General features: G+C 56.0%; 1 protein-coding gene across 1 annotated transcript; it reads left to right on the top strand.

The window, feature by feature from the left end:
- Nucleotides 1-804: 804 nt before the first annotated feature.
- MYH7 (myosin heavy chain 7) lies at nt 805-21,130 on the top strand. The gene is made up of 39 exons (XM_046008445.1): nt 805-864; nt 1,333-1,541; nt 1,834-1,977; nt 2,270-2,426; nt 2,610-2,637; nt 3,232-3,340; nt 3,424-3,516; nt 3,620-3,683; nt 4,049-4,147; nt 4,382-4,485; nt 5,118-5,256; nt 5,348-5,466; nt 5,578-5,727; nt 6,001-6,171; nt 6,772-7,081; nt 7,359-7,426; nt 7,760-7,847; nt 8,428-8,545; nt 8,692-8,815; nt 9,079-9,215; nt 9,457-9,712; nt 10,301-10,543; nt 10,689-10,865; nt 11,618-11,763; nt 12,922-13,012; nt 13,743-14,132; nt 14,354-14,480; nt 14,695-14,813; nt 15,559-15,755; nt 16,321-16,504; nt 16,700-16,865; nt 17,002-17,126; nt 17,694-18,002; nt 18,252-18,455; nt 18,577-18,702; nt 18,920-19,195; nt 20,070-20,165; nt 20,301-20,435; nt 21,020-21,130. Exons 2-39 carry the CDS (start codon nt 1,341-1,343, stop codon nt 21,035-21,037), a joined length of 5,808 nt encoding a protein of 1,935 aa, XP_045864401.1. The 5' UTR covers nt 805-864; nt 1,333-1,340; the 3' UTR covers nt 21,038-21,130.
- Nucleotides 21,131-25,513: the final 4,383 nt, after the last annotated feature.

Below are 25,513 nucleotides of genomic sequence, written 5' to 3'. Positions count from 1 at the left end.
AGCCGAACCAAGAGTGGGACACTTAACCCACTGCAGCACCCAGGCAGCCCTGCTTCAGGTCTTTGTGCAACTGGGACTATACAGCAATCTGTGCTGATTTATACCGTACACATACTGAACGTGTGTGTCTGTTGCCAAGGCATGGTGGCATACAGGGAGGTACGGGAAGGAAGCGTGTCCGTATGAGGGATGTGCATGAGCAGCGCACACGCGTGTTCGCCAGAGGACATGTGGAGGGCATTTGGCATTTGGTGGGTGTGTCAATGAGAGGACGCCCACAGGTTCTCCTCTCTGAGAGTGTACACCAAGACCGACAATCAAATGAGGGCAGGATGGAAGAGAACTGGCTTTAGAGAGACATGAGACATGGGTTCAAGGCCTGGCTCCACCGCTTCTTGTTATGTGTTCTCGGACAAGCAAGCCCCTTAACCTTGATTTCCTTATCTGTAGGAGGGGGTGAGGATTGAGTGAGAGATGCATAAGCGTGCTTTGCAGACTGTAAAGTGCTGAACAAATGTGACCAGCAGCTGTTTCTCGGGTGGCTCCAAGTAGGCAAGTTTCACTAGTTGAGTGTAGGCAAGGATGGGACTGTCTTCCAGGTGGGAGGAGGAGGAATAGACATCAGGAAACTGTTAAAATTATTGCTCAGGAGAAAGGGCCACAGTGTTTGGAAAGCCAGACAGAGGACAGGACCAGGGAAGCTGGCACCACTCCCCATTTGTTTTCAGGCCTGGGGGAGGGGTGGGTGCCACAGGGCAGAGCCAGGGAGCAGCGGGGAGGTGGCCCTGACATATCCTTCCATCTTCCCAGGTCCCCTGCAGGCTTGAGCCCCTTTCATTTAGTGTACACCTTCGAGAAGCCAAGGTAAGGAAAGCTGAAGATGGAGTGTGGGGGAATCTGGGAAGATTGGCCATGACAGCCTCAAAGCCAGGTTATGGGACTCTAGTTTCTGCCTTGCTGTGGGAAGTGTATCTTGGCAACAAAGAGCCCTTTGCCTGTGACCAGGGAAGAGTCAGGGAGGAACAAGGATTAGAGATGGACGTAGTTAGCTTTCTGCTCCCAGAGAAGCCCAGAACGCTCCTTTCTCCTCGAGGAGAGCCCCAGGCTGAACAAACGTTAGCCTCCCCTTCTGCCCTGACAGGTTTGCTAGGCTAGTCTCGGGTTGGTGGATCGGCTCAAAGAATGAGGGATGCAAGGTGACCTGCTCCTGACTCACAGGGAGAGTGCTAGGCTCTGGGGCTCCCACTGAAGGAGAGAGAGCCTGGGGAAGGGAGTGGAGGCTGGGTGGAAGGGAGGGCATCTGGCATCTTCTCCGACTCCCACCCCCTGCAGGCGCAGCCATGGTGGACGCGGAGATGGCCGCGTTTGGGGCCGCTGCCCCCTTCCTGCGCAAGTCAGAGAAGGAGCGGCTGGAAGCCCAAACCCGACCTTTTGACCTCAAGAAAGATGTCTTTGTGCCCGATGACAAAGAGGAGTTCGTCAAAGCCAAAATTGTGTCTCGAGAGGGTGGCAAAGTCACCGCCGAGACCGAAAATGGCAAGGTAGGTAGCAGGGCTGGCATGAGAGGCCCTCCTCGGACCCCCTCCCACAGCTGGGGTACACAGAGAAGTTCCCACCAGGACCCATCCCACACAGACCTGAGGATAGTCTGCTTTCCCCCTCTTGGGGCAGGGTTCCACGGCTTCCAAACAGCCCTTCTCATTCCCAATATCCTGTCTATCTTCTCTGTGATGCCCATCCTTCTCTCTTGAACACGGCAGTCCTAGAACTCGCCCTACTCCTTTCCGGGCAGAGGGAGGGCTGACCGTGGGGCCTGCATGGGGGCTGTTGCAGACGGTGACCGTGAAGGAGGACCAGGTGATGCAGCAGAACCCGCCCAAGTTCGACAAGATCGAGGACATGGCCATGCTGACCTTCCTGCACGAGCCCGCCGTGCTCTACAACCTCAAGGAGCGCTACGCCTCTTGGATGATCTACGTGAGTGTGCCGTCCAGGAAACCCTCTGAGTCCAGTAGCTTCCCGGTCCCCAGAGGCCCTCCTGCTGGAGCCACAGGTTTCTGTTGCTTGTGTCCAGGCATTACTGCACGCTGTCCGTGGCCCTGCATCCCTGGTTCAGTTCTAACACCCCCAAGGCTGGGATTCCTTGGATTTGAGTGCTTTTGTAGATTTTTCCTTCTCCTCTTCCCCTCCTGGCATTGTTCTCTAACTCGGAAACCCACCATTCCTCCCTCTTCATCATGAGCAACTCAACCCTCCTTCTCTACCCCAGACCTATTCGGGCCTCTTCTGCGTCACCGTCAATCCCTACAAGTGGCTGCCGGTGTACAACGCCGAGGTGGTGGCCGCCTACCGGGGCAAGAAGAGGAGCGAGGCGCCGCCCCATATCTTCTCCATCTCTGACAATGCCTATCAGTACATGCTGACAGGTGACAGGCCTTGGTGGCAGGGTTTTCTTGGGAGCCGCATGGGGCGGAAACACACAGTTGGTCTGGGCAACTGAGAGGTGCCTGGAGGGAGGTCAGGATGTGGGGCGGGGGGAGGGTGGGTGGATGCCAGGCAGGAGCATCCTGTGTGTTTCCTGATTTTTCCTCCCTGCTTGTTCCCAACAGACAGAGAAAACCAGTCCATCCTGATCACGTGAGTGTAGCACCTAACCCGTTCTCTTCCAGAACCTTCTTGACCCCAGCCCCTATCAAGGACCCCAGCCCCCATGCATGGACCCACAATTCTCATTTCCCTCCACCTTTGTGCCAGCTTCTCTTTCTTCTGTGACCTTTACCCTTGCCTTGCCTTCCCCACTTCTTTCTGCTTCCTACCCCTCTTGGAGTTTTCCTCTCCCGTTCCCTATGCTCACTCTCCTCCAACTCATCACTCACTTATCCATAAGCCCAGTCTCACTGTGTCTTCATCCCCTCCTCATTTTCTTTCATCTTTCCCTTCAGTAACATTCCCCATTCTGCCAGCCTTACCCATTCTTTGCCAAAAGGGCCAAGGCCCATCTCTTCACATTGACCTTTCCTAGCTGAGACCAAGTTCCTTCTGCCCAAACCCGGCAACTTCTTGTGGCACCCTTCCTGATGCTCCCCCTGATCCCACGTGTGTTCAGGGTGCTTCCTGCTTTGGGGTTTCCACTATCAAGTAGGACCAGACCTTCTCTCCTGACTTGAGGTTTGTTTGTCTCAATGAACTGCGTCTGTTCACTGCCTAATGAGGCTCTGACTATCCCAACAGCGGGGAATCCGGGGCCGGGAAGACGGTCAACACCAAGAGGGTCATCCAGTACTTCGCTGTTATTGCCGCCATTGGGGATCGGAGCAAGAAGGAACAGACGCCAGGCAAGGTAGGTCTGTTGTCCTCCACGGGCCTGCACTGCAAAAGGGGAGGGGGAGGCCTCTCACCCACCATCCTTCCTGATCTTTGCAGGGCACCCTGGAGGACCAGATCATCCAGGCCAACCCCGCCCTGGAGGCCTTTGGCAATGCCAAGACCGTCCGGAACGACAACTCCTCCCGCTTCGTGAGTGATACCTGACCTTGGATTTGGGATTTGGGTTGGTGGAGGGATGGTGTCAAATATGAGCCTTGCCTCAACTCATCATCGGTCTCCTCAATCTCACCAGGGGAAATTCATTCGAATCCATTTTGGGGCAACTGGAAAGTTGGCATCTGCAGACATAGAGACCTGTGAGTGCCATGAATCTGCTAGGACTCGGCTTGAGCTCATCCTTGTTCTATGTGATCACAATCCCAACCTATCTCTCTCTTCTCTCTGTTTCTCCATCTATGTCTCTCTTTAGGCCTCTGCCTTTCAGTTTCTCTCCCTCTCTTTCTGTCTCTCTCTGTGTCTCTGGGTCTGTATACTTATCTCCCTCTTAGACTTCCTCTAGTCTTTCTCCACCTCTGTCTCTTCATGTCTGCATGAGAGTCTCTCTCTTTGTCTTTCTCCTTTCCTCTGCCTTTTACTTGCTACCTTTATCATTCATTTTCCTCTATTTCCTTGTACCTAAATCCCCAAATTTCTTTTGCTCTTCTCCCCCTACTGTTCACAGACCTTCTGGAAAAATCCAGAGTTATTTTCCAGCTGAAAGCAGAGAGAGATTATCACATTTTCTACCAAATCCTGTCTAACAAAAAACCTGAGCTGCTGGGTGAGTCAGAGCTACCAACCGAGACCAACCATCTCCATGGTAACCTGGTCCCCTCTGCCTGCAGCTGCTTGCAGACTTGCCCTGGGTTTATGGCACTGCTGAATTCAGTTCTGTGGGATGTGAGACCACAGTCAGCCTTGTCATATGCTTTCCTGCAAGCCCTGTACTGTGGTAGGCAACCCCAGTGAGAGCCAGACTTTTGTGCCCCTTCCTCAACCCATCTTCTCCTCCCAGACATGCTGCTGATCACCAACAACCCCTACGATTATGCATTCATCTCCCAAGGAGAGACCACAGTGGCCTCCATCGATGACTCTGAAGAGCTTATGGCCACTGATGTAAGTGGGTGAGAACATGGTCGAGAAGTGAGGGCACTGGCAGAGGGGTAAATGAGGCCAGTTCACTGGCTAAGGAGGAGAACTGAGACACTATCTGTTACTCAAGGTGGTATGACCCTCCCCAAAGGCCAGAACATGCCTTATGACCAGGATGTATTGGGGAATGGGTATGTTGAGATGGTGTGACCAGTATTTGGTGTTCGAGCAAACAGAAAAGGCTGAACATTGTGGGACAAAGAAGCAAACAAGCCAAGAAGCAAAGCATCACCAAGGGAAGCGGGGTGGTTCATGCAGTTGCCATGGGAATGGGGCAGCCTATTATGTGAAGACTAGGTATAGACAGGTAAAGAAGGTTTAAGTAGGGAATCAAGTGTAGGGTCGAGAAGAGAGACAAAAGTAGAAAACAGGAGTGGGTGGCCAGAGCACCTCCAAAGGACGGATGTGGCCACTGATACCAGATCTGGGGCAGTGTGCAACCTTCCTGCACTTGGTTTTGGAGTTCCACACTGGGTATGGGAGTCTCAGAAGCTACCGGGATTCAGGAGAGAACTTCTCTCTCCAGCTGAAGAGGGATCTCATTTACCTGCCATACTTTCTTTTCTGGGGTCCACCAATATGGGGTCTGCCTACAGAATGCCTTTGATGTGCTGGGCTTCACTCCAGAGGAGAAGAACTCCATGTACAAGCTAACGGGCGCCATCATGCACTTCGGAAACATGAAGTTCAAACAGAAGCAGCGAGAGGAGCAGGCTGAGCCAGATGGCACTGAAGGTGGGAGTCTGGTATGCTGGGGGCAGGTGGGGGCCACATCTGGAAAGGAGTCCTCCCGGTGCCAACTTGGCTGCCTGCCCTCTCCTTCCAGAGGCTGACAAGTCCGCCTACCTCATGGGGCTCAACTCAGCCGACCTGCTCAAGGGGCTGTGCCACCCTCGGGTGAAAGTGGGCAACGAGTACGTCACCAAGGGGCAGAATGTCCAGCAGGTGGGTCATCTTCAGAAGATAAGTGGGGAGGGGGCTTTCAGGCTTCAGGGAGGGCTTTGGATTTCAGTCTCTGCATTAATCTGCTCGTTTGGTTTCTCCCCAACCTTCCAGGTAGCATATGCCACAGGGGCCCTGGCCAAGGCTGTGTATGAGAAGATGTTCAACTGGATGGTGACGAGAATCAACGCCACCCTGGAGACCAAGCAGCCGCGCCAGTACTTCATAGGGGTCCTGGACATCGCCGGCTTCGAGATCTTCGACGTGAGTTGGGGAGCCTAGGCACACAAGTGCAGGGGCGGGGAGGGTGACTCACTCGTTCCCACCTGTGACCATCACGGCCAGTCTCGGGAAAGGCTGATGCCTCGTCCTGTATTCCAGGGGAGCACTTTTCCCCACCGGCCCGACAGGGCAAGGGCCTGGCCACACCCCTGGCTGGGCTTGGGCAGGCCAGGTAGGACCACTTCGGGGTGGGGGGACCACACGAGCGGCTCAGACCCCTGCAGGCCTGACCCGCTCCACCCCTGCCCCCTGCAGTTCAACAGCTTCGAGCAGCTGTGCATCAACTTCACCAACGAGAAGCTGCAGCAATTCTTCAACCACCACATGTTCGTGCTGGAGCAGGAGGAGTACAAGAAGGAGGGCATCGAGTGGGAATTCATTGACTTTGGCATGGACCTGCAGGCCTGCATCGACCTCATTGAGAAGGTGCTGCCTCCCCTGCTGCCTTTGTCCCGGTCCCCTGGCATTCCAGACAGAGTGGCTGAATTCCCCACTCACACCCTACCTGAATGCCTCCATCTAAATGGCAGCCCCCACCCTGCTGGGGAACATGCTCTGGATCCCAAGCCCTGTTGTGTCCTGACCACCCAGGACAGGGTGGCACAGGGAGAGCTGAGGTCCTAGGGGCTTGAGAATGGACATAGGGAGGATGGGAAGCTCCAGAAATCCTCCCGTGCCAGTGTGTTTAACAACCCCGGTTTGACCTGGTTTGAGTGTGAGGCAGGGAATCAGAGTACACCAGTTTTCAGCCCCCACATCACAGGGATCTGGACGATGGAGTGCTATGTAAAGCATCCATATCATTCATATTCCCAGACTTTCACAAAAGTCCCTCTGAAAACAAACAAAGTCTTCCACCTTGGGAAGGCAAGAACAGGTGCAGGTTGATAAATAACTATACTCAAATGTGAGCCTGTTACCTTAATTCCCAAAGGGACATCACCATAAGCAAATACTGAGCTTAGAGCAGGATGCTTTTGCATCCACATGAAGCATGCTCAGTGATGCTTTCCCCTCTACCCTCAGCCCATGGGCATCATGTCCATCCTGGAGGAGGAGTGCATGTTCCCCAAGGCCACTGACATGACCTTCAAGGCCAAGCTGTATGACAACCACCTGGGCAAGTCCAACAACTTCCAGAAGCCACGCAATATCAAGGGGAAGCAGGAAGCCCACTTCTCCCTGATCCACTATGCCGGCACCGTGGACTACAACATCCTGGGCTGGCTGCAGAAGAACAAAGACCCGCTCAATGAGACGGTGGTGGGCTTGTACCAGAAGTCCTCCCTCAAGTTGCTCAGCAGCCTGTTTGCCAACTATGCAGGGGCTGACGCACGTAAGTAGAGACTAGAACCCTGGAGACTAAGGAGCAAGGTTTCTGCCATGGTCCTGAAGCGAGCCCATTGCAACACTTGACCCCTTCCATGTCAGGTTGTGCCCTAAGGTTTACAGGCTCAGTGAGATAGAATGGGGTGGAGAAGCTGGGCCCCGCACAGTAAAGACCCTCACCTAGACGTCAGATATGAACGAGGATGTAAGGAGAGTCCGTGATGGAGTCCTGGTCTCCACCCACAAGTCCGTTCAGGTCCTTTTCCCTGACTCTCCTCCCACAGCTGTCGAAAAGGGCAAAGGCAAAGCCAAGAAAGGCTCATCCTTTCAGACTGTGTCAGCTCTGCACAGGGTAAGCGTGTGCCCCCAGCCCCAGCCCAGCATGGCTCCCCAGCACCCACCAGCCCTGCTCCTTCCCACCCTTCCCATGCCTGACTTCTCTGTCTCCTCCTTCCCTGTGGCCCCTTTCCCTCCTTGTCTTTCCTTCTCTCCATTCTTTCCCTCTTTGCCGGTGGCCTCTTCTCTCTGTGTTTCCCATCTCACTCTCCCCTTCCCTCTGTCCTTCCAACCTCTCTCTCCTCTGTGTCCTCCCCGCCATTCCTTCATCCTCTCTCTCTTTCCCTTCCTTCGCTACTTCTCTCTCCTTCACCTGCATGACTTTTCCCTCCTATGCTTTGGGCCACAGGAAAATCTGAACAAGCTGATGACCAACTTGCGTTCCACACACCCTCACTTTGTGCGTTGCATCATCCCCAATGAGACAAAGTCTCCAGGTGAGGTCCGAAACAGCCCAGCGCCTTGCTGGCCGCATGCCCCATGCCCTGGGGACAGGGACTCCTCAGCCATCTCCTAATCCCCCACCTCAGTGGTTTCCAAATGGCACTCCCCTCTGGTCCCCCATGAGATGGCAGACTAGTCTCTCCCTATTTCCCCGTATTATTTGCAGCGTGGCTTAAGGGGGCCCTGCAAGGCACTTTCATGGGCATTGCCTCACAGCATGCAACCCCCAGTGAGACATATAGAGATTGTTTATCCTTTTTGACTGGTTAGGAATTCCAGTTCCTCAGGGGCCTGGCTCTGCTCTGGTCAGCTTAGTGACCTTGGTGAGGTGCCTTAACTCCTCTGGTCTTAGTTTCTTCTCTAGAAAATGGCAACTACCTATGATAATAAACACAATGTAAAAGAAAGAATGGGAAAACCTTTGGTTATTCCTAAGAGTACAGCTAAGGGGGAAAAAAAAAGATTTTCGCTAAGGTTGTTGGCTAGTGAGAGGCAGACCCAGAATCAGAGGCCAGAACTTTTTTGGCCCGGCACTCTCCCCACACCTTCCTCTCCCACCTCCTCCTGCTACAGGGGTGATAGACAACCCCCTGGTCATGCACCAGCTGCGCTGCAATGGTGTGCTGGAGGGCATCCGCATCTGCAGGAAGGGCTTCCCCAACCGCATCCTCTACGGGGACTTCCGGCAGAGGTGGGTATGGGGGCTCCCCAGAGCTCAGGGAGCAGGGGGAGCCTGAGCAGACTTGGTGGGGAAGCAAGTCCACAGTTGGCCCTGAGTGCTGTGGGCAGAGCAGATCGGTCCAGAACATGAGTGACTCGGGGCACCACCCTCTCCAGGTACCGCATCCTGAACCCAGCAGCCATCCCTGAGGGCCAGTTCATTGACAGCAGGAAAGGGGCAGAGAAGCTGCTGAGCTCCCTGGACATTGACCACAACCAGTACAAGTTCGGCCACACCAAGGTGAGGGGAGGGAGGAGGCGAACTGACTACAGAGAGACCTCTCCTGTCCTTTGGGTCCCCACCTCACAGCTCCTTCCCTTTTACCAGTCATCTTAGGACCATCTCTGAACTGCCTGCTCCCCCTCCCCATGGACCATCCAGCACCCCTGTCCCAGCTCCAGCTGTCACTGGCCTCCTCCCTTGAGTTCTTTCCTAGGGTATTACACTGCTTAAAAGCAACCTCTCCTCTTTCCCCTCCCGACCCACCCACTGCTGGCCCACAGGTGTTCTTCAAGGCGGGGCTGCTGGGGCTGCTGGAGGAGATGCGGGACGAGAGGCTGAGCCGCATCATCACCCGCATCCAGGCCCAGTCTCGGGGTGTGCTCTCTAGAATGGAATATAAGAAATTGCTGGAACGCAGGTGAGGGCTTCAAAAGGAGGATCCTGGCCATCTAAGGCCCAGGCTGATTCAGGGGCAGGGTCAGGAGAAAGCTCACCGAGATGTGAAGCAAGCAGACTAACAGAAGGGGCTCCTTTGGACCCCGGGTGGGCCTCACGGCCATGGCATCAGAGAGGAAGGGAGAGCTATTACTTACAAGTCAGGGCTTCAGGACAGGAAGGAGATAGGACTCTCTCACCACCCTCTTGCTGGACCCCCACAGAGACTCCCTGCTGATCATCCAGTGGAACATCCGGGCCTTCATGGGGGTCAAGAACTGGCCCTGGATGAAGCTGTACTTCAAGATCAAGCCACTGCTCAAGAGCGCAGAGACAGAGAAGGAGATGGCCAACATGAAAGAGGAGTTCGCGCGCATCAAAGAGGCACTGGAGAAGTCAGAGGCTCGCCGAAAGGAGCTGGAGGAGAAGATGGTGTCCCTGCTGCAGGAGAAGAACGACCTCCAGCTCCAAGTGCAGGCGGTGAGGCTCTTGGGCCTCTGTTAGCTCTTGGGTCCTGCTCAGCCAACATTCCCCACGTATCCTACACCTCCCCCACCCAGGGCCCACCTTGTCCTCTCACAGGCACAGGTTTCTAGAATCAACACTCCAAAGTCCTCCAAGGGGATCCCTCTAGAGAACAAAAGGGAAGGGGGAAAGAATCAACTTTTAAAAACACTGGCTTTCCACTTGGTTTCAACCTGGATCCACAGCCCAATAATTTTTTGAACTTAGGCAAACCATGCATTATATTTGAGTCTCAATGTCCTCATCTCTGGACTAGGAATGAAGCTTCCATCTCACCAAGCAGTATGTAAAGTGCTGGCACCAGTAAATGCAGTTCCTTTCCTGCATTGAAGTAGACCAGAGGAAGAGGGCCTCTCTGCTTCCATCCCCCAATGTTCCCATCACATTGTCCTGAAATTCTTCCCTTCATCATCCTTCTGAGGTTTTTCTCAGCTGGAGATATCCTGGAGCTCCCCTCCTACAGGCTGAGCCTCTTCTTCCCCGCACCTGCCAATGTGAGGACCCCACCCACTGAAAAGCCTCCCCTCCGTGCCTTGTCCTCAGGAACAAGACAACCTGGCTGACGCCGAGGAGCGCTGTGACCAGCTGATCAAGAACAAGATCCAGCTGGAGGCCAAGGTGAAGGAGATGACCGAGAGGCTGGAGGATGAGGAGGAGATGAATGCGGAGCTCACTGCCAAGAAACGCAAGCTGGAAGATGAGTGCTCTGAGCTCAAAAGGGACATTGATGACCTGGAGCTGACGCTGGCCAAGGTGGAGAAGGAGAAGCATGCAACAGAGAACAAGGTGAGGGCATCTCCTTCTGCTCTAGACCAGGTCTTAGGATTCCTAGACCATGGTGTGGTCCTGGTCCTTGGCATTGGACATCCCCATAGATGTCTCCAGGCCGATGACCTCTGACCCTGAAGGGGATGGGGTTCTTGATCCACAGGTGAAGAACCTGACAGAGGAGATGGCTGGGCTAGACGAGATCATCGCCAAGTTGACCAAGGAGAAGAAGGCTCTGCAAGAGGCCCACCAGCAGGCCCTAGATGACCTTCAGGCTGAGGAGGACAAGGTCAACACCTTGACCAAGGCCAAGGTCAAGCTGGAGCAGCAGGTGGATGATGTAAGTAGATTGTCACAGGACCTAGATAAACCGTGAGTGTGTGTGTGTTTGGAAGGATGGGATTGGAGAGGGTTCCCTCCCCTGATACATTTCTAGTAGAGAACTGGAGAACAGAAAAGGGGAAGGGTGATCACTTATGAGTTATGTATCTCATCCCACTGATATGATCAACAATAGAGATAGACTTCCTTATTTCAATTTAGGTTCAAGCCTTTATATCTCTACCTTCGACCACAGGGCCTAGAGAGTTATCACATAAGAATGTGACACATTTCTTTGGGAATTTTGTGAGGCTCTGAGGATCTTGTGACCTCTAATATTTTAAGCAGGATCTGGCCTTCAGTGGTCATTGTTCCACAGATAGTTTTCTGGGCGTATCTCCATTGGATCATTTATCACCCATGTTATCATTATCAAAGTATATGTCTCAGCCATAACATTATAAGTGCCTTTAGGTGAGAACTTGGATTGATTCAGTTTTGCATCTGAAGTGCCTAGCACACTCCTGCAGACTGGATGAATGAATGGAGCTTTGGGTTTTGTCATACAGTCATTCATGAAATCATTTATCAAATAGTTACTGAGCATCCCTCCAAGCTGGGCGCTCTCATAGTCCCTTAGCCCACTCTGGGAAAGCTTTTCCAAGTCCCAGACATGTCTTAGGATTCCCCAACCCTGGAGTGACTGAGCTTCCAAATCCCCAAATCAGGATGATTGTTCTTACGGGGCACGCTGGTCCTTCTCCCCACCAGCTGGAGGGATCCCTGGAGCAGGAGAAGAAAGTGCGCATGGACCTGGAGCGAGCAAAGCGGAAGCTGGAGGGCGACCTGAAGCTGACCCAGGAGAGCATCATGGACCTGGAGAACGACAAACAGCAGCTGGATGAGCGGCTGAAAAAGTAGCGTGTTTCCCTCCCTGGCGCCTTTCCTCCTCCCCAACTCAGCAGCCTGTTACACCTATGACAGTACAAGCTGTCCCAAAATGTCCACCCTGAGAGGCTGCAGCTTCCGCAGCCTCCATCAGTGGAGGCAAAACCATGGGCAGAGGCCTCCAGGAAGAGGCCTCTCCTCCCCCAGACATATGCAGCAGTGCCCTGCCATCCTCCCTGGCAAAACAGTCTAACCTGGATCCCTCGAGCCTTTTCTTCCTATTGAGCAGCGGAGAAGGATGGAAACTTGTAGCTTGCCTCCTTCTACACACCAGTTGGTTGACCAGTTGGAGACCAGTTGCTTAACACCGAGGAGGGCTCCACACAAAGGCTTCTCAGGAAGGGCCTTTCAGGTCCTTCTCAGAGAGCCCTGAGGACCACAGAGAAATGGGGCAGCCCCTACTCTTGAGCAGTGCAGGGATCTGATTAACTCATGGATCCAGTTCTTACCGCAAGTCCTACCAAGATGCACAGGTCCACTTCCTACACTTGAGAAACAGCCTGCAGGGTTGTTTTGGGTAATTAAGGATCTTACAGGGCTCTAGGGTCGGGACTATGAAAGCCTCTAAGAGTCATCATTTTGCATCTTCCTGGGGCCTGTGACCGCCCAGGAGCCCTCACACTTCCCCAGGCACAGCAGGTGCTGAATGAATGAAGGAGTACGTGATCCCAAGGATCCTCAAACCAACCTTCTAAAAATGGCATTTTGAGGCCCACTTTACCAAAGAGGAAATGAAGGCTCAGAAAGGTTAACCAAACAGCCCAAAGTAATGGTGATAGAATTAAAGGCCATCAGAGCTAAAGGGGGCCATTGAAACCATCTGGTCCAATGACGTCATTCTACAGGACCATAGAGAGGAAGTCCCACAGAACCCAGGTCTTGTCACCCCACCTGTGGTCCTCTGCCCGTTACATTTCTTGCTGGACTTGAGGCCTTCAACATGTGGTACATTTTCAGGGAACCTACATCAGCCTCAGACACTACTTTTCTGATGAAATCCTGCTCTTCTTCTTCTTCTTCTTCTTCTTCTTTTTTTTTTTTTTTTGGTATTACCGTTTCCAAGTACTGGTGGGCCCTCCTACTGCCCAACGGACCTTCCTCATCTTACCCTCCCTCCTTCCCCCCAGGAAGGACTTTGAGCTGAACGCCCTCAATGCGAGGATTGAAGATGAGCAGGCCTTGGGCAGCCAGTTGCAGAAGAAGCTCAAAGAGCTTCAGGTAATCTTAGGGATGCCTAGGCTGGAGCCCCTGGGGGGACCATCAGCTTCCTCCACCCCCTTCTCCAGGATGTCCTCCCCCCAGCATTACAGGAACTTGCTATATGTCCGTGAAGGGAGAGCCTGAACTATCACAGTACACCCAGGGAGCACCCCTAGGAGGGCTGGGTGGTCCAAGGATGACATAGGAAAAGACCTTGAAAAGATCACAGGTCCAGGGCACAGAAATCCTGGCTTCCTGTCTCAGCTCTGGTTGAGCTAGCAACTGCGGGGACCTCATTCCAGATATCTGGATCTCTGTGTCCTCCCTTGTTACCAATGGCTTTTAAGATCCCTTTAGCCCTGACAGTCTGTGACTTTGATTCTTACCCCTAGAGCAGACACCATGTTAGAGCTTCAGACAAACATGGCTCTCTCATGCAAAACTTTTAATATTTTTGCCACTAAACCGCTTAAAATATCCCTAGGACACAGGTCTCTTTGTCCCTCTTCAATAGTCAACTTCAGCCACTTTCTTTCCAATAGAAAATGTATGAAGTTCTGGCCTAAGAGAAGGCTAGTTTATCTATCCAAAACATCTCCTCCAAATCCTTTTATTTCTACTTCTCTGCTGGTAGAACTGAAAAGACTTGCTGTTCCAGACAGGCCAGGAATGCTCTAGAGCATGGGGTGGGCGCTCCCCAAGGGAGGGCTCCGGATGGTGGGTCTAAGCCTTCTGTGTCCCGGGCCAGGCTCGCATCGAGGAGCTGGAGGAGGAGCTGGAGGCCGAGCGCACGGCCAGGGCCAAGGTGGAGAAGCTGCGCTCAGACCTGTCCCGGGAGCTGGAGGAGATCAGCGAGCGGCTGGAGGAGGCCGGCGGGGCCACATCCGTGCAGATCGAGATGAACAAGAAGCGCGAGGCTGAGTTCCAGAAGATGAGGCGGGACCTGGAGGAGGCCACGCTGCAGCACGAGGCCACGGCGGCGGCCCTGCGCAAGAAGCACGCGGACAGCGTGGCCGAGCTGAGTGAGCAGATCGACAACCTGCAGCGCGTGAAGCAGAAGCTGGAGAAGGAGAAGAGCGAGTTCAAGCTGGAGCTGGACGATGTCACCTCCAACATGGAGCAGATCATCAAGGCCAAGGTGGGTGGCCTGCTCACCGTCCTCGCCAGCAATTATCTCCACCCTTCACTTTCTGTCCATGTCTCCTCTCTTCTCTGATGGTTCCATATCCCACTTCCCTTCTTCCGCTCTGTTCTCCAAATCTCTCCCATCCATGCCTCTCCTCTTTACTTCTGTAACTGTATCCCTTTCCACCCTCAATGCCCCCTATGTCCATTGTGTGACTCCCCTTTCCCCCTCAGGCTAATCTGGAGAAGATGTGCCGGACCCTGGAAGACCAGATGAACGAGCACCGAAGCAAGGCTGAGGAGACACAGCGCTCGGTCAATGACCTCACCAGCCAACGGGCCAAGCTGCAGACCGAGAATGGTGAGCCCTGCTCCATCTCCCCTGACTGCCTGAGCCACCAGCCTTGGGTAGACACTCACACATGTGCGCACACGCGTGTACAGCCACACCAACACCCATGCCCACACATGCACACCTCTCTCCAGAGAATGGGGCCTAAGGGGAAAGGGAATGGTTGGGGAAAGGGAGGAGTGGCTGACCTTCCAGAGTTGAGTGTGCCTTCGTGCCTCTCCAGGTGAGCTGTCCCGGCAGCTGGATGAGAAGGAGGCACTGATCTCCCAGCTGACCCGAGGCAAGCTCACCTACACCCAGCAGCTGGAGGACCTTAAGAGGCAGCTGGAGGAGGAAGTTAAGGTGAGGCCCAGACTCAAGCTACTTGGCCCAGGCCAGGAGGGACCAGGTCCCAAGAATGAGGCTTGCTGTCTTTCCATTGTTCTCCCATTTTCCAAATGGATTAATAGCCCAGGGCCTAGCTCGTGTCTCCTAAAGCTATTGCCCAGGCTGAGGCCCTCTGCCTTTCTGCTGCCATTTCTGGGGGGAGAGAGGCCTGGGTCAGGGGCAAGTGAGGGGGACGAGAGAAACACACTAGGGAGGAGTGGCAGCCTTGGCGGGGTGTAGGTGTGGGATGCAGGAACTGCCCCAGTGGGTCCTTGGATTAGCAGGACGGTCTGAAAGCTGGAGAAAGAAGCTAAACTGGAGCCTCTTTGGACACTTTCCTTGTGAGCAAAAGGTGGAAAGAATATGACCTTTTCAGAAGCCCAGGGCTCCAATCCTAACATGCCCTTGAGAGCTTGGTAGTCTTGAGGAAGCCTCTTAGCATCTCGGAGCCCCTTCCTTCTCCGCTGGCAACGGGGATGAGGTTGATATTGACGTTTGTAGCAAGAAGCAAGGAGTGCTGGGTGTAACTCACGTAAACAGAGCAGCGCCCAACGGACATTCTCTGTTACCGGTCCTCCATAGCCTGTTCCAGATCCCACGGGGAATTAGAGCTGGAGGAGGTCCCAGGGAGGAGGGAGAAATTCAGGTGAGGACATGGGTGAGGACTGGGGTGTACTGTGGAGAAAGCTGAGTCCTCCTCCCTGTGCCCGCCCCTCCACAGGCGAAGAACGCACTGGCCCACGCGCTCCAGTCCGCCCGGCATGACTGTGACCTGCTGCGTGAGCAGTACGAGGAGGAGACGGAGGCCAAGGCCGAGCTTCAGCGTGTCCTGTCCAAGGCCAACTCAGAGGTGGCGCAGTGGAGGACCAAGTACGAGACGGACGCCATCCAGAGGACGGAGGAGCTCGAGGAGGCCAAGTGAGTCCCTGGACGGCCCGCCCCTCACCGAGGCCCCTCTGCAGGCAGGACGCACCCCAACCTGACGCTGGGGAAATTCCTCACCGGGGATGGACGCTTGGCCAGGTTCCGACAACACAGGAGAACCCTGTCCAGGGCCCCACCTCCTTCTCCTCTCAGGGAAGCTTTTTGCTCGCGTTATGTTTCTCATCCGAATATAAGACGAACAAAAGGTTTGTCTGAGGGCAGAGTGCTCCCATCAGGGGCAGGGTGCTGTGACAGAGGAAGTGGGGTGGGCCGTGGAAGCCCATGCCTCCTCCAGGTCTGCAGCCTAGAGGCTGGCCCAGGGTCAGAGACCACCTGGAGGGCCCTCCTGGGTGCTGTGGGTCTTCACAGCGTGCCACCCAGACACTCTGCCGACCAAGTTCTCAGCCCTCTGGGGCCTCTCCTCAGCTTCTCCAACAACACTTCTGAGTTTTCAAGGATGGTTTTCTAGAACACTCATGTTGTATCCCCTTGTCCAAATCTACACCCTCCACCTTACCCAACCCTGTCCCATGTCCCAAATCGCCACTGCCCCGGGCAGGAAGAAGCTGGCCCAGAGGCTGCAGGACGCCGAAGAGGCCGTGGAGGCCGTCAACGCCAAGTGCTCTTCGCTGGAGAAGACCAAGCACCGGCTGCAGAATGAGATCGAGGACCTGATGGTTGACGTGGAGCGCTCCAACGCAGCCGCCGCGGCCCTGGACAAGAAGCAGAGGAACTTCGACAAGGTGGGCCAGAGCTGGGGGGCTCGACCAGGGGCAGAGCAGGGAGGCCAGCATCACCAGGAAGCCAGGGACCTCCTCCTGGGGGGCTGGGAGGGGCTGGGGAGGAGGCTGATTCCCACGGAGGGGCCCGGGCAGGCCTTGGAGGACTGAGGGCGGGGGCTGGGTCTGGGGGCTGTGCAGTGAGCCGGGTCCCCACAGATCCTGGCCGAGTGGAAGCAGAAGTATGAGGAGTCCCAGTCCGAGCTGGAGTCCTCGCAGAAGGAGGCGCGCTCCCTCAGCACAGAGCTCTTCAAGCTCAAGAACGCCTACGAGGAGTCCCTGGAGCATCTGGAGACCTTCAAGCGGGAGAACAAGAACCTCCAGGGTGCGCTGGGGCCGGAGAGGCCGGGGAGGGGCTGGGGAGGGCCTCCTTGTGAGGCGCCACCCAGGGGCTCCAAGAGGGGCGCCCCCCATCGGGGACCATGGCAGCCCCCAACTGAGCGGCCTGGCCCCTCCCTCAGAGGAGATCTCTGACCTGACGGAGCAGCTGGGTTCCAGTGGAAAAACCATCCACGAGCTGGAGAAGGTCCGAAAGCAGCTGGAGGCTGAGAAGATGGAGCTGCAGTCGGCCCTGGAGGAGGCTGAGGTGGGTGTGCAGGGCGTGGCCAGGGGTGGGGGGCAGGGAGGGGAGCTGATCCCTAGGCTGGGGGCCCTGTTCTCATCTCCCTTTTGTCCATTTTGTTCACGAGTCCATCCTTAGAGCCTGGCACATAGCAGCCACCCAATAAATATTGTGGGATGAATGCATGCATGGGTAGGTCACTCTATTTCCTTCACACAGACATTTTACCCGGGAATCGTAGACAAGATTTCCCGGATCCACTCCCCCCTCCTTTCTGCCTCTGCCTCCCATTTCGGGATTTTTTACATTCTGTGCCTGATTGCCTCTGTTTCCTTGGCAACACCTTTCTCTTCATTTTCCTCTTTGTCTTCCTAGCTTGCTCTCCTCAGTGAGGGTCTGAACCACCTCTCCTAAGCCTATTTTTTGTTTCTTTTAGATTCTCTTTTCTTCTTCCTCCTTCTGCTTCTTTGGCTGAACCACTTAATAGCACTCTTGAACTCACTTTGTATCCGTGATTTGTGGGCAGACCCCTGGCCCTGGCCCCATGCCCTGACTGTCAGCCTCCAACCCTTTCGCCCCACCCCCTGCCAGGCCTCCCTGGAGCATGAGGAGGGCAAGATCCTGCGGGCGCAGCTGGAGTTCAACCAGATCAAGGCAGAGATCGAGCGGAAGCTGGCAGAGAAGGACGAGGAGATGGAGCAGGCCAAGCGCAACCACCTGCGCGTCGTGGACTCGCTGCAGACGTCCCTGGATGCCGAGACGCGCAGCCGCAATGAGGCCCTGCGGGTCAAGAAGAAGATGGAGGGCGACCTCAACGAGATGGAGATCCAGCTCAGCCATGCCAACCGCCTGGCTGCGGAGGCCCAGAAGCAAGTCAAGGGTCTCCAGAGCTTGCTGAAGGTACGGGGAGTCTTCAGACGTGGGAAGTCCCCTTTCCTGGAGACGGACTAGCCACCATGTGGTCAAGCTGGGGGCTGGTGTCCCACCAGAGCCGGGCTCCCTCCGGCTCCTGCAGAGACATTCTACAGTGCCCTGTCCCTGACCCTACCCGATCCGTGGGGCTCTCCATCGGCACCCAGCCTAGCCTAACGGCCTTCTGATGGGCGCAGAGGCCAACCACTCTCTTGGACCCACCCTCCTGGTCCACAGGACACCCAGATCCAGCTGGATGATGCAGTCCGCGCCAACGATGACCTGAAGGAGAACATCGCCATTGTGGAGAGGCGTAACAACCTGCTGCAGGCCGAGCTGGAGGAGCTGCGGGCCGTGGTGGAACAGACGGAGCGCTCTCGGAAGCTGGCAGAGCAGGAGCTCATCGAGACCAGCGAGCGGGTGCAGCTGCTGCACTCCCAGGTGAGCCGGCCCGAGGCGCAGTCCTGGAGGGAAGTGCAGCTGGTAGGACTTGGCCCGGTGAGGTTTGGGAGCCCCCCGTGGATGCTCAGGGCTTCTTGTGCTCTACCCCCTTGATCCTTAGAACACCAGCCTCATCAACCAGAAGAAGAAGATGGACGCAGACCTGTCTCAGCTTCAGACTGAAGTAGAAGAGGCAGTACAGGAGTGCAGGAACGCCGAGGAGAAGGCCAAGAAGGCCATCACCGATGTGAGTGACTGCTCCCCTCCTGCCCCCCACTAAAGACAGGAACCAGGAACGAGGGCCCTGGGTCCCCGCCAAGCCACTGTGCCATGACAAGCCGACTCCTACAGATGCACGGGTGGGCGGGCCTCGGGAAACAAACGCCAGGCTGGGCAGACGGAGCGATTCTGGAGGGACCAGGGGCCCTGGGCCCTGTTCTTCTAGCCCTCCCTCCTGCCCCCAGGCTGCCATGATGGCAGAGGAGCTGAAGAAGGAGCAGGACACCAGCGCCCACCTGGAGCGCATGAAGAAGAACATGGAGCAGACCATCAAGGACCTGCAGCACCGGCTGGATGAGGCTGAGCAGATCGCCCTCAAGGGCGGGAAGAAGCAGCTGCAGAAGCTGGAGGCCCGGGTGCGGGAGCTGGAGAATGAGCTGGAGGCCGAGCAGAAGCGCAACGCGGAGTCAATCAAGGGCATGAGGAAGAGTGAGCGTCGCATCAAGGAGCTCACCTACCAGGTATGGGCATGGGGGCTGCTCTTGGCTGGATCCCCTGCACCAGGGCCAGAAGCTAGGATGATACCCCCAAGAGGATTGAAGTGTTGTTCTCTCTTAGCCTGCTCCAGAGGAAGGAGTGGGAGTGTAGCCCCCTGCTGCCCCGCTTCCACTCTGCCTAGCCCTGTCCTACACTGACTGTCCCCTGGCTAGAGGTCAACCTCTGAGCCTCTTGGCCTGGGAGCTCTGCCTTTAACCTCACCCTCCACCTGTCCACTGGGGACAACACCTACCCAGAGCTCCAGACAGAGCTCACCCAGCACAGATTCCCCGAAAGCAAGTATGTCACCAAGCTCTAGTTGGGGGCCATGAACACCAAAATACACCAAAAACTACCTCAAAGTCATTCAACACATCTCAGAACTTTCTGGTTTGTTTTCTACAATCAGACTCCTAATTAGATTTTACTCCTGTTCCAACCCAGAAAGTCCAGAAAGGACACACATGTCCTTAGATCGAGTCCCTTCCCTGCAGCCCAGGAAAGCCCTTCAGCATGCAGTCCCAGCGTTACTACCATCACGCGCTGGCTTCTAGAACAGGAGAGTTTAGCCTCCACAGGACCCCTAAGGGCCTGCTCCCTGGAACAGCGAACATGCATGGTTTTGTGCAGGATTTCAGGATTCCATCAGCTCCCCAGACTCTCTCCTGAAATAAACCATTAAAAATATAATAGTTTTTTAATGATAAATAAATAAAGGGAAGAGCACCAGTGGTTGCTGAGGATCAGAAAGTAGAACTGGGTGCCGATATTTCACTCTGAGTAAAGACAACAAGCAGGGGGAGGGGCAAGCTCCCCCTCGTGACCGTGCTGTCCTCACCCCTAACCACCCCACCCCAGACGGAGGAGGACAGAAAGAACCTGCTGCGGCTGCAGGACCTTGTGGACAAGCTGCAGCTGAAGGTCAAGGCCTACAAGCGCCAGGCCGAGGAGGCGGTGAGCGACCCTGCTAGGGACTGGGCCTGGAGGAGGGACACTGTGGAGCCTCCCCCACCCCCACCCTGGGCTGGGAGGCTGAGAGGACCTCTGGCGTCCTTTCACCTCCTCCTCCCCATCCCCGGACCCCCGCAGGAGGAGCAGGCCAACACCAACCTGTCCAAGTTCCGCAAGGTGCAGCACGAGCTGGATGAGGCCGAGGAGCGGGCAGACATCGCTGAGTCCCAGGTCAACAAGCTGCGGGCCAAGAGCCGCGACATCGGCGCCAAGGTGGGTCCCTCGCCTGGGCCTCACTAGTCACTGTGTCAGCACACCTGCCACCATCAGTGCCCCTCGGACAGAGCCCGCTTGTGCCAGGGAGGCCTCCTCTTCATTCATCCCCCTCCCCCGACAAGTAAACCTTGAAGCCCCAGAGGGCCCGGTAAAACAGTCCTCGGGGACGTCTAAGATTCTTCCAGCTCTAACTTTTAATGACTTTGTAAATCCCAGGCCCAGGGTGGTCAGCAACTCTAGAAGACCCCAATTTATATACACCCACTATGTCCCAATTCCCCCCAACTGTGGGTCTCTCTCATCTTCCACTACTTTTGGCCCAGAGCCCAGTAACTCAGCCCTAAAGTGGACAGCCCAGAGGACCCTCTTGTCCTCACCCAGGCAGCGCCCTCTGGCTGACCTCAGAGTCCTCACCCCTCCACACCAACCCCTAGGACACATCTCTCACCACCATGGGGGCCTCCCTCAGGCCCTAAGCGGCCCCCCCCCATCAGATGCCCTGTCTCCCTTTTTTCCTGCCCCCGTGTCTGCCCAACACCTACCTCCCCAGAGCTAACTGGGGTTTTGTGTTCTTTCAAAAGGGCTTGAATGAGGAGTAACTTTGCCACATCTTGATCTGCGCTGTCCTGAGGGTGCCGATGAAGCTTCCAGTTCCAGAGCCTCTACAGCAGTCCCTTTGGAGGAGGCAGAATAAAGTTATTTCCCTTAAGCCAAGATCTGGCCTCCAGACTCTTCTTCACTGCCCACCAGCCACAGGGGCCTGAACGTGGGGGTGGGGCTGGGGCTCCAGGGGCGGAGGGGCTGCTTTGCAGGCAGTCCAAGGAGGACTTCCTGGGCAGCCCTGGAGGCCCTGAGTATCCTCAGTGACGGACTGGCCCAGGTGCTCCCATTTGTCTCCTCCACAGCAGGTGACACCTGTCTTCCCAGTCCTCTCCCTGGTCCAGAGACCCTTGGGTTTCAAGGAGATTTAAAAATTTCTTAAGGCTTGCTGAGAGCACAGGCATCCCTTTTGCTATGAGCCTACACTGACTGACACTACCCCGCCCCCCAACCAGGGCTGGGCTGCCAGGACAGAGCGAGGTATAGGGATGCCCTCTGAGGTGTGAGCAAATGACCCCAATCCCCTGCCCAGGGCAGGTCTCCGAGAGGGCACAGGGACTTGTGGTTACAGCCCATTTTGCCCTTGCAGACACAGCGACCCCTGTCTCCAAACACCTTGAGGTCAGGGCCCCCCACCCCACCACAGCAAGAACTGTTCCCTCAGCCCAGCCTCCTCAGACCCCCCCCCCCCTCAGATCCCCCTCTGTCTACAGCGCTCCTTTCTTCTCCTTTACTTCCTCCTGCTGGAACTTCCTTTCCCAAGACCCTCCTCATCTGGGCTTGCTGGAAGATGGGGCAACTTTGGCCCATTTATGTCTGGCCATCTGGAGAGGAGGCAGGCAGATGAGGGAGTGTGGAGAGGAGAGTCCCCCATGAACAAGACTTTGGGGAATGGGGGGGGGGGGTGGTGGCAGAGGGCTGGGAAGTGGAGAAAGGAGCAAGCCTCCCCCCAACTAAACAAGCACAGTTCCCCAGAGTCACCGCCACACCTGGGCTGCTGAGGGAAGCCTGGCACTGTGAGCCACAGCAGGTAGGAGCTTACAAGGCATGGGGCTGTCAGCCACCCACTGGGAACCCCGGAAGGCCTGGCTCAGCCCTGGACCAAATCTCCTGCGCCCAAACACACAGCCGCCCCAGCCAGGCTCCTCCTCAGCTTCCACTCTGAGCAGGCTTTTCAGGAAGAGGGCCTACCCCGGGAAGAATCAGAGAATAGGAGGAGAAGGGAAGCAGAGAAAGAGGGGATAACTGAGGAAGGTGGCAGTGGAGGGAGGTGGAGATCAAGAAACTGGGGGCCCCGGGGGCCCAGGGAACCAATAAAGAGAAAAGATACGAGTAGTGAGGAGGCCTTGGAAAGATCCATGGGCTCCCACACTGTCCTCGTGGGCCCCTCTATCCACCCACCCCAGGACCACTTCTCTTCCTAGGAAGGACTTGAGGAGCAATGAGGAAGTCAACAGAGAATAGGGAGACACAGGGGAACCCTGAGAACACAAGCTTTTACAGAGGAGAGCGGCAGGAATCATGGTGGAGCCTGGCCGCCGGTGGGAGGAGGGGGCTGACCGGTGGGGAAGCAGAAAGCAGGGTGAACTTTGGAGAGAGACGCCGCAGGAGCTGAGGTGGGGGATGTCACCTGGCAAGGGAAGAAATCCTGGGTCACCTTCAGATGTGAGGAAAATCGGCAAGGCCAGGAGTAGTAACGTTAGAGAGGGGTGGACAGAGACCCTGGAGCAGGACACAGAGGCAGAGATGAGACCGGCAGAGGGTGAGCAGAGGTCAGGCTAAGAGCAAGCAGAGACTCGTGGAAACGGCCACATATCGGACCCCAGGACAGGTAGAAATCAGGTGCCAGGGAGACTCAGAGGCCAAGCCCAGCTTTGAGGCAAGGAACAGGGCAGAAGGAAAGGGAGGTCAGCCAGAGACAGACAGAGTTCCAGAGAGCCAGGCACAGTGTGGCAACCTGGTGTCCCCTCACCTGTGGCAGGAGTGTCCATCCTGTGCCCTTGCACTCCAGAACTCCCAGCGCAATGAGAGGCCTCTGAGGGAGGATGGAGCGTAGGGATGGATGTGAGAGCCCGTGGTGAGGAGGGGACCTATGGGAAGGAAGAGGAGGGGAAATGGATCAGACAGGGGCAGAGCCCTGGAATCAACTTAAACTCATCCCTCTCCTTGTTCCATTGGAGACAGTGGGAACGGCCTGCCTGCTGCTCAGCTGCCGCTCTACCTCTGCGGAGACCAGCCTGCTCGGAACACAGGGTTCCCTGAGGACAGAGCCTGGTCTTTGTCGGCAGGACCTGACCCAATCTGACCTGGTGTTCTTAGGCCCTTATCATCTCCCCAGGGCAATGGGAACTGGGCACTGACGCATGGGACTAACCCCCCAGCTTGCACGCCGGGACCTCAAGTGACCTGGAGCTGGGGACAGGTGGTCTGCATCCCTTGGGGGGCCAACATTTTAGTGTATGTACCTGCATGAGATGTGGATGTGGGTTTGACACAGGTCCCTGCCCCCTCAAGGACACTGGGTATAGGGTACACATCCGCTGAAACAGATGCATGTTACCGAGTCCAGTAATGGGGCCGTGGTGGTGGGGGGTCCTAGGGAGTTGGGGACCTTGGGGGAGAAGCCACAAATGTAATGGAAACCTCTTCTACCCGGAGAAACGGACCCTGGTCTGTCCTCCCCACCTCCACACTCTAGAGCTATATTGAGAGGTGACAGTGGATGGGGTGGGAGGGGGGAGCTGGGAGAGTGTTCCTGCGTGTGAGGGTGTGGGGGAAAGCCAGAGCAGGGTAGTCTGGCTTTGTTTCCTGAACACAATGTCCACTTAGTCATACCAGGCACGGCCTGCTGAAGGCCAAACACATTACTGCCTCTGAGAGGTGGCATCGCTGGAGGCCAGGGAGGGGGGCCTTGAGGGCCCGGGGCACTCGGGGACACAGGCAAGAAAGGGCATGTGAGTAGGAGCCCCAGGAGGTTTGGGAGAGGAGACCCGAGTTCTACCTGAGGAGGGGAGATGGACTGCAGAACACCCTGCCCCCACCCCATGGAATGCAGAGCTTGGGGCCCAGCTGGTGTAAATCCCTGGGCCTGCCAGGGCCCCAGCCAGCGGGAGCAGCACCTGCACCCTCCGGCAGCCCGGAGAGGGAGAGGCGGAAGGGAGCAGCCCCCCACCCCCACCCTTCCTCCCTTGGGCCAGCATTAACACCTCCTGCCTTTCCCTACCTGCTCCCAATCCCACATCCCACACCAGGAGCAGTGGAGGGTTAAACTTCCACGTGGGAATGTGGGTGTGCAAATGTGCGTGTCAGTGTGCCTACTGCAAGTGGGGAAATCTGCGATCATGAGCATGTAAGTGTGAAAAGTCTGCATGTGTGTGGCTAGGAATGCGCACGGACGTGCTCTTGTCAAGTCGATTGGGACGGGTAGCGGACCATGGGTCTGAGTGCGAATTTGTGGTTGGCGTGGGAGAATTCCTTCTCCTTTGAGAGGACAGACGGTGGCCACTGCAGCAGGAGCATCACGGGAGGGGCTGGGGCTCCAGATATGTCCCTGAAGCAGCACAGCCTCAAGTCTGCAGGAGAATACCTGCCTGGAGATCTGGGGAACAGAAGGAAACCAGGTATACTGCATTTGTGCAGGGAGAGGGCAGCACAGACACCTGTTTTCTAAGAAAGGGAAACTGAGTCATGGAGCTGGGCAGTAGATTCCCCTTGTTGGGCATCCCGGCTCCGGCTCCCAGCCCCTAGCACTGTGGGACCTCAGGTCAGAGAGGGTGGGCAGATGTTCCCAGCCTGGGATTGTGTGAGGACAGGCCAGGGCAGAAACGGGTAGAAGGGTGGGGAACCCGTGGCTGGGGTCAGGGGACAGCATCTGGCCTGCAGGAGAAGGTGACTCTAGCCCAGTGTGCTCAGCTCACCCTCCAGGTTAAAAATAACCAAGGTAAGGGCCTGGCAGGCAGGGGCGTTTGTGCGAGAAGGTCCTGTCTTCCTACTATCTGCCCATCAGTTCTTTGGAGGGAAGGAATGTGCCCAAGGACTAAAAAAAGGCCCTGGAGCCAGAGGGGCTAGGGTGACAGACCTTTCATGGGCAAATCTAGAGGCCCTGCTGTCCTCCTGTCACCTCCAGAGCCAAGGGATCAAGGGAGGAGGAGTCGGGAGGGAAGAGAGGTGGGAGGGAGGGTCCCTCCGGAAGGACTCCAAATTTAGGCAGGGGTTGGGAGCAGCAGGATATAAAGGAGATGGCTCCCCCAGGACAGACACACACTCCTCTGAACCCGGTAAGAGAGAGTTTGGTGGACTCTGCGGCCAGCCCCCAGAGCCCCCACCTTGAGGGACTCCGCCTGCTCGGGGAGTGGGGTGCAGGTTGGTCTGAGGCCCAAGGGTTCTGCTAGAACTGCCTTGCTCCAACCCCGGGAAGTTCCCACTGACAGAGGGGAGGTTCCCAAGGAAAACCCAGAAAACTCTTTTCTCCTCTG

Source organism: Meles meles, chromosome 6 (genome assembly GCF_922984935.1).
Source record: "Meles meles chromosome 6, mMelMel3.1 paternal haplotype, whole genome shotgun sequence".
In the NCBI taxonomy this organism is placed as follows: Eukaryota; Metazoa; Chordata; class Mammalia; order Carnivora; family Mustelidae; genus Meles; species Meles meles.
The sequence above is the reverse complement of the archived record's forward strand: the minus strand, read 5'-3'. Positions and strand labels throughout refer to the sequence as shown.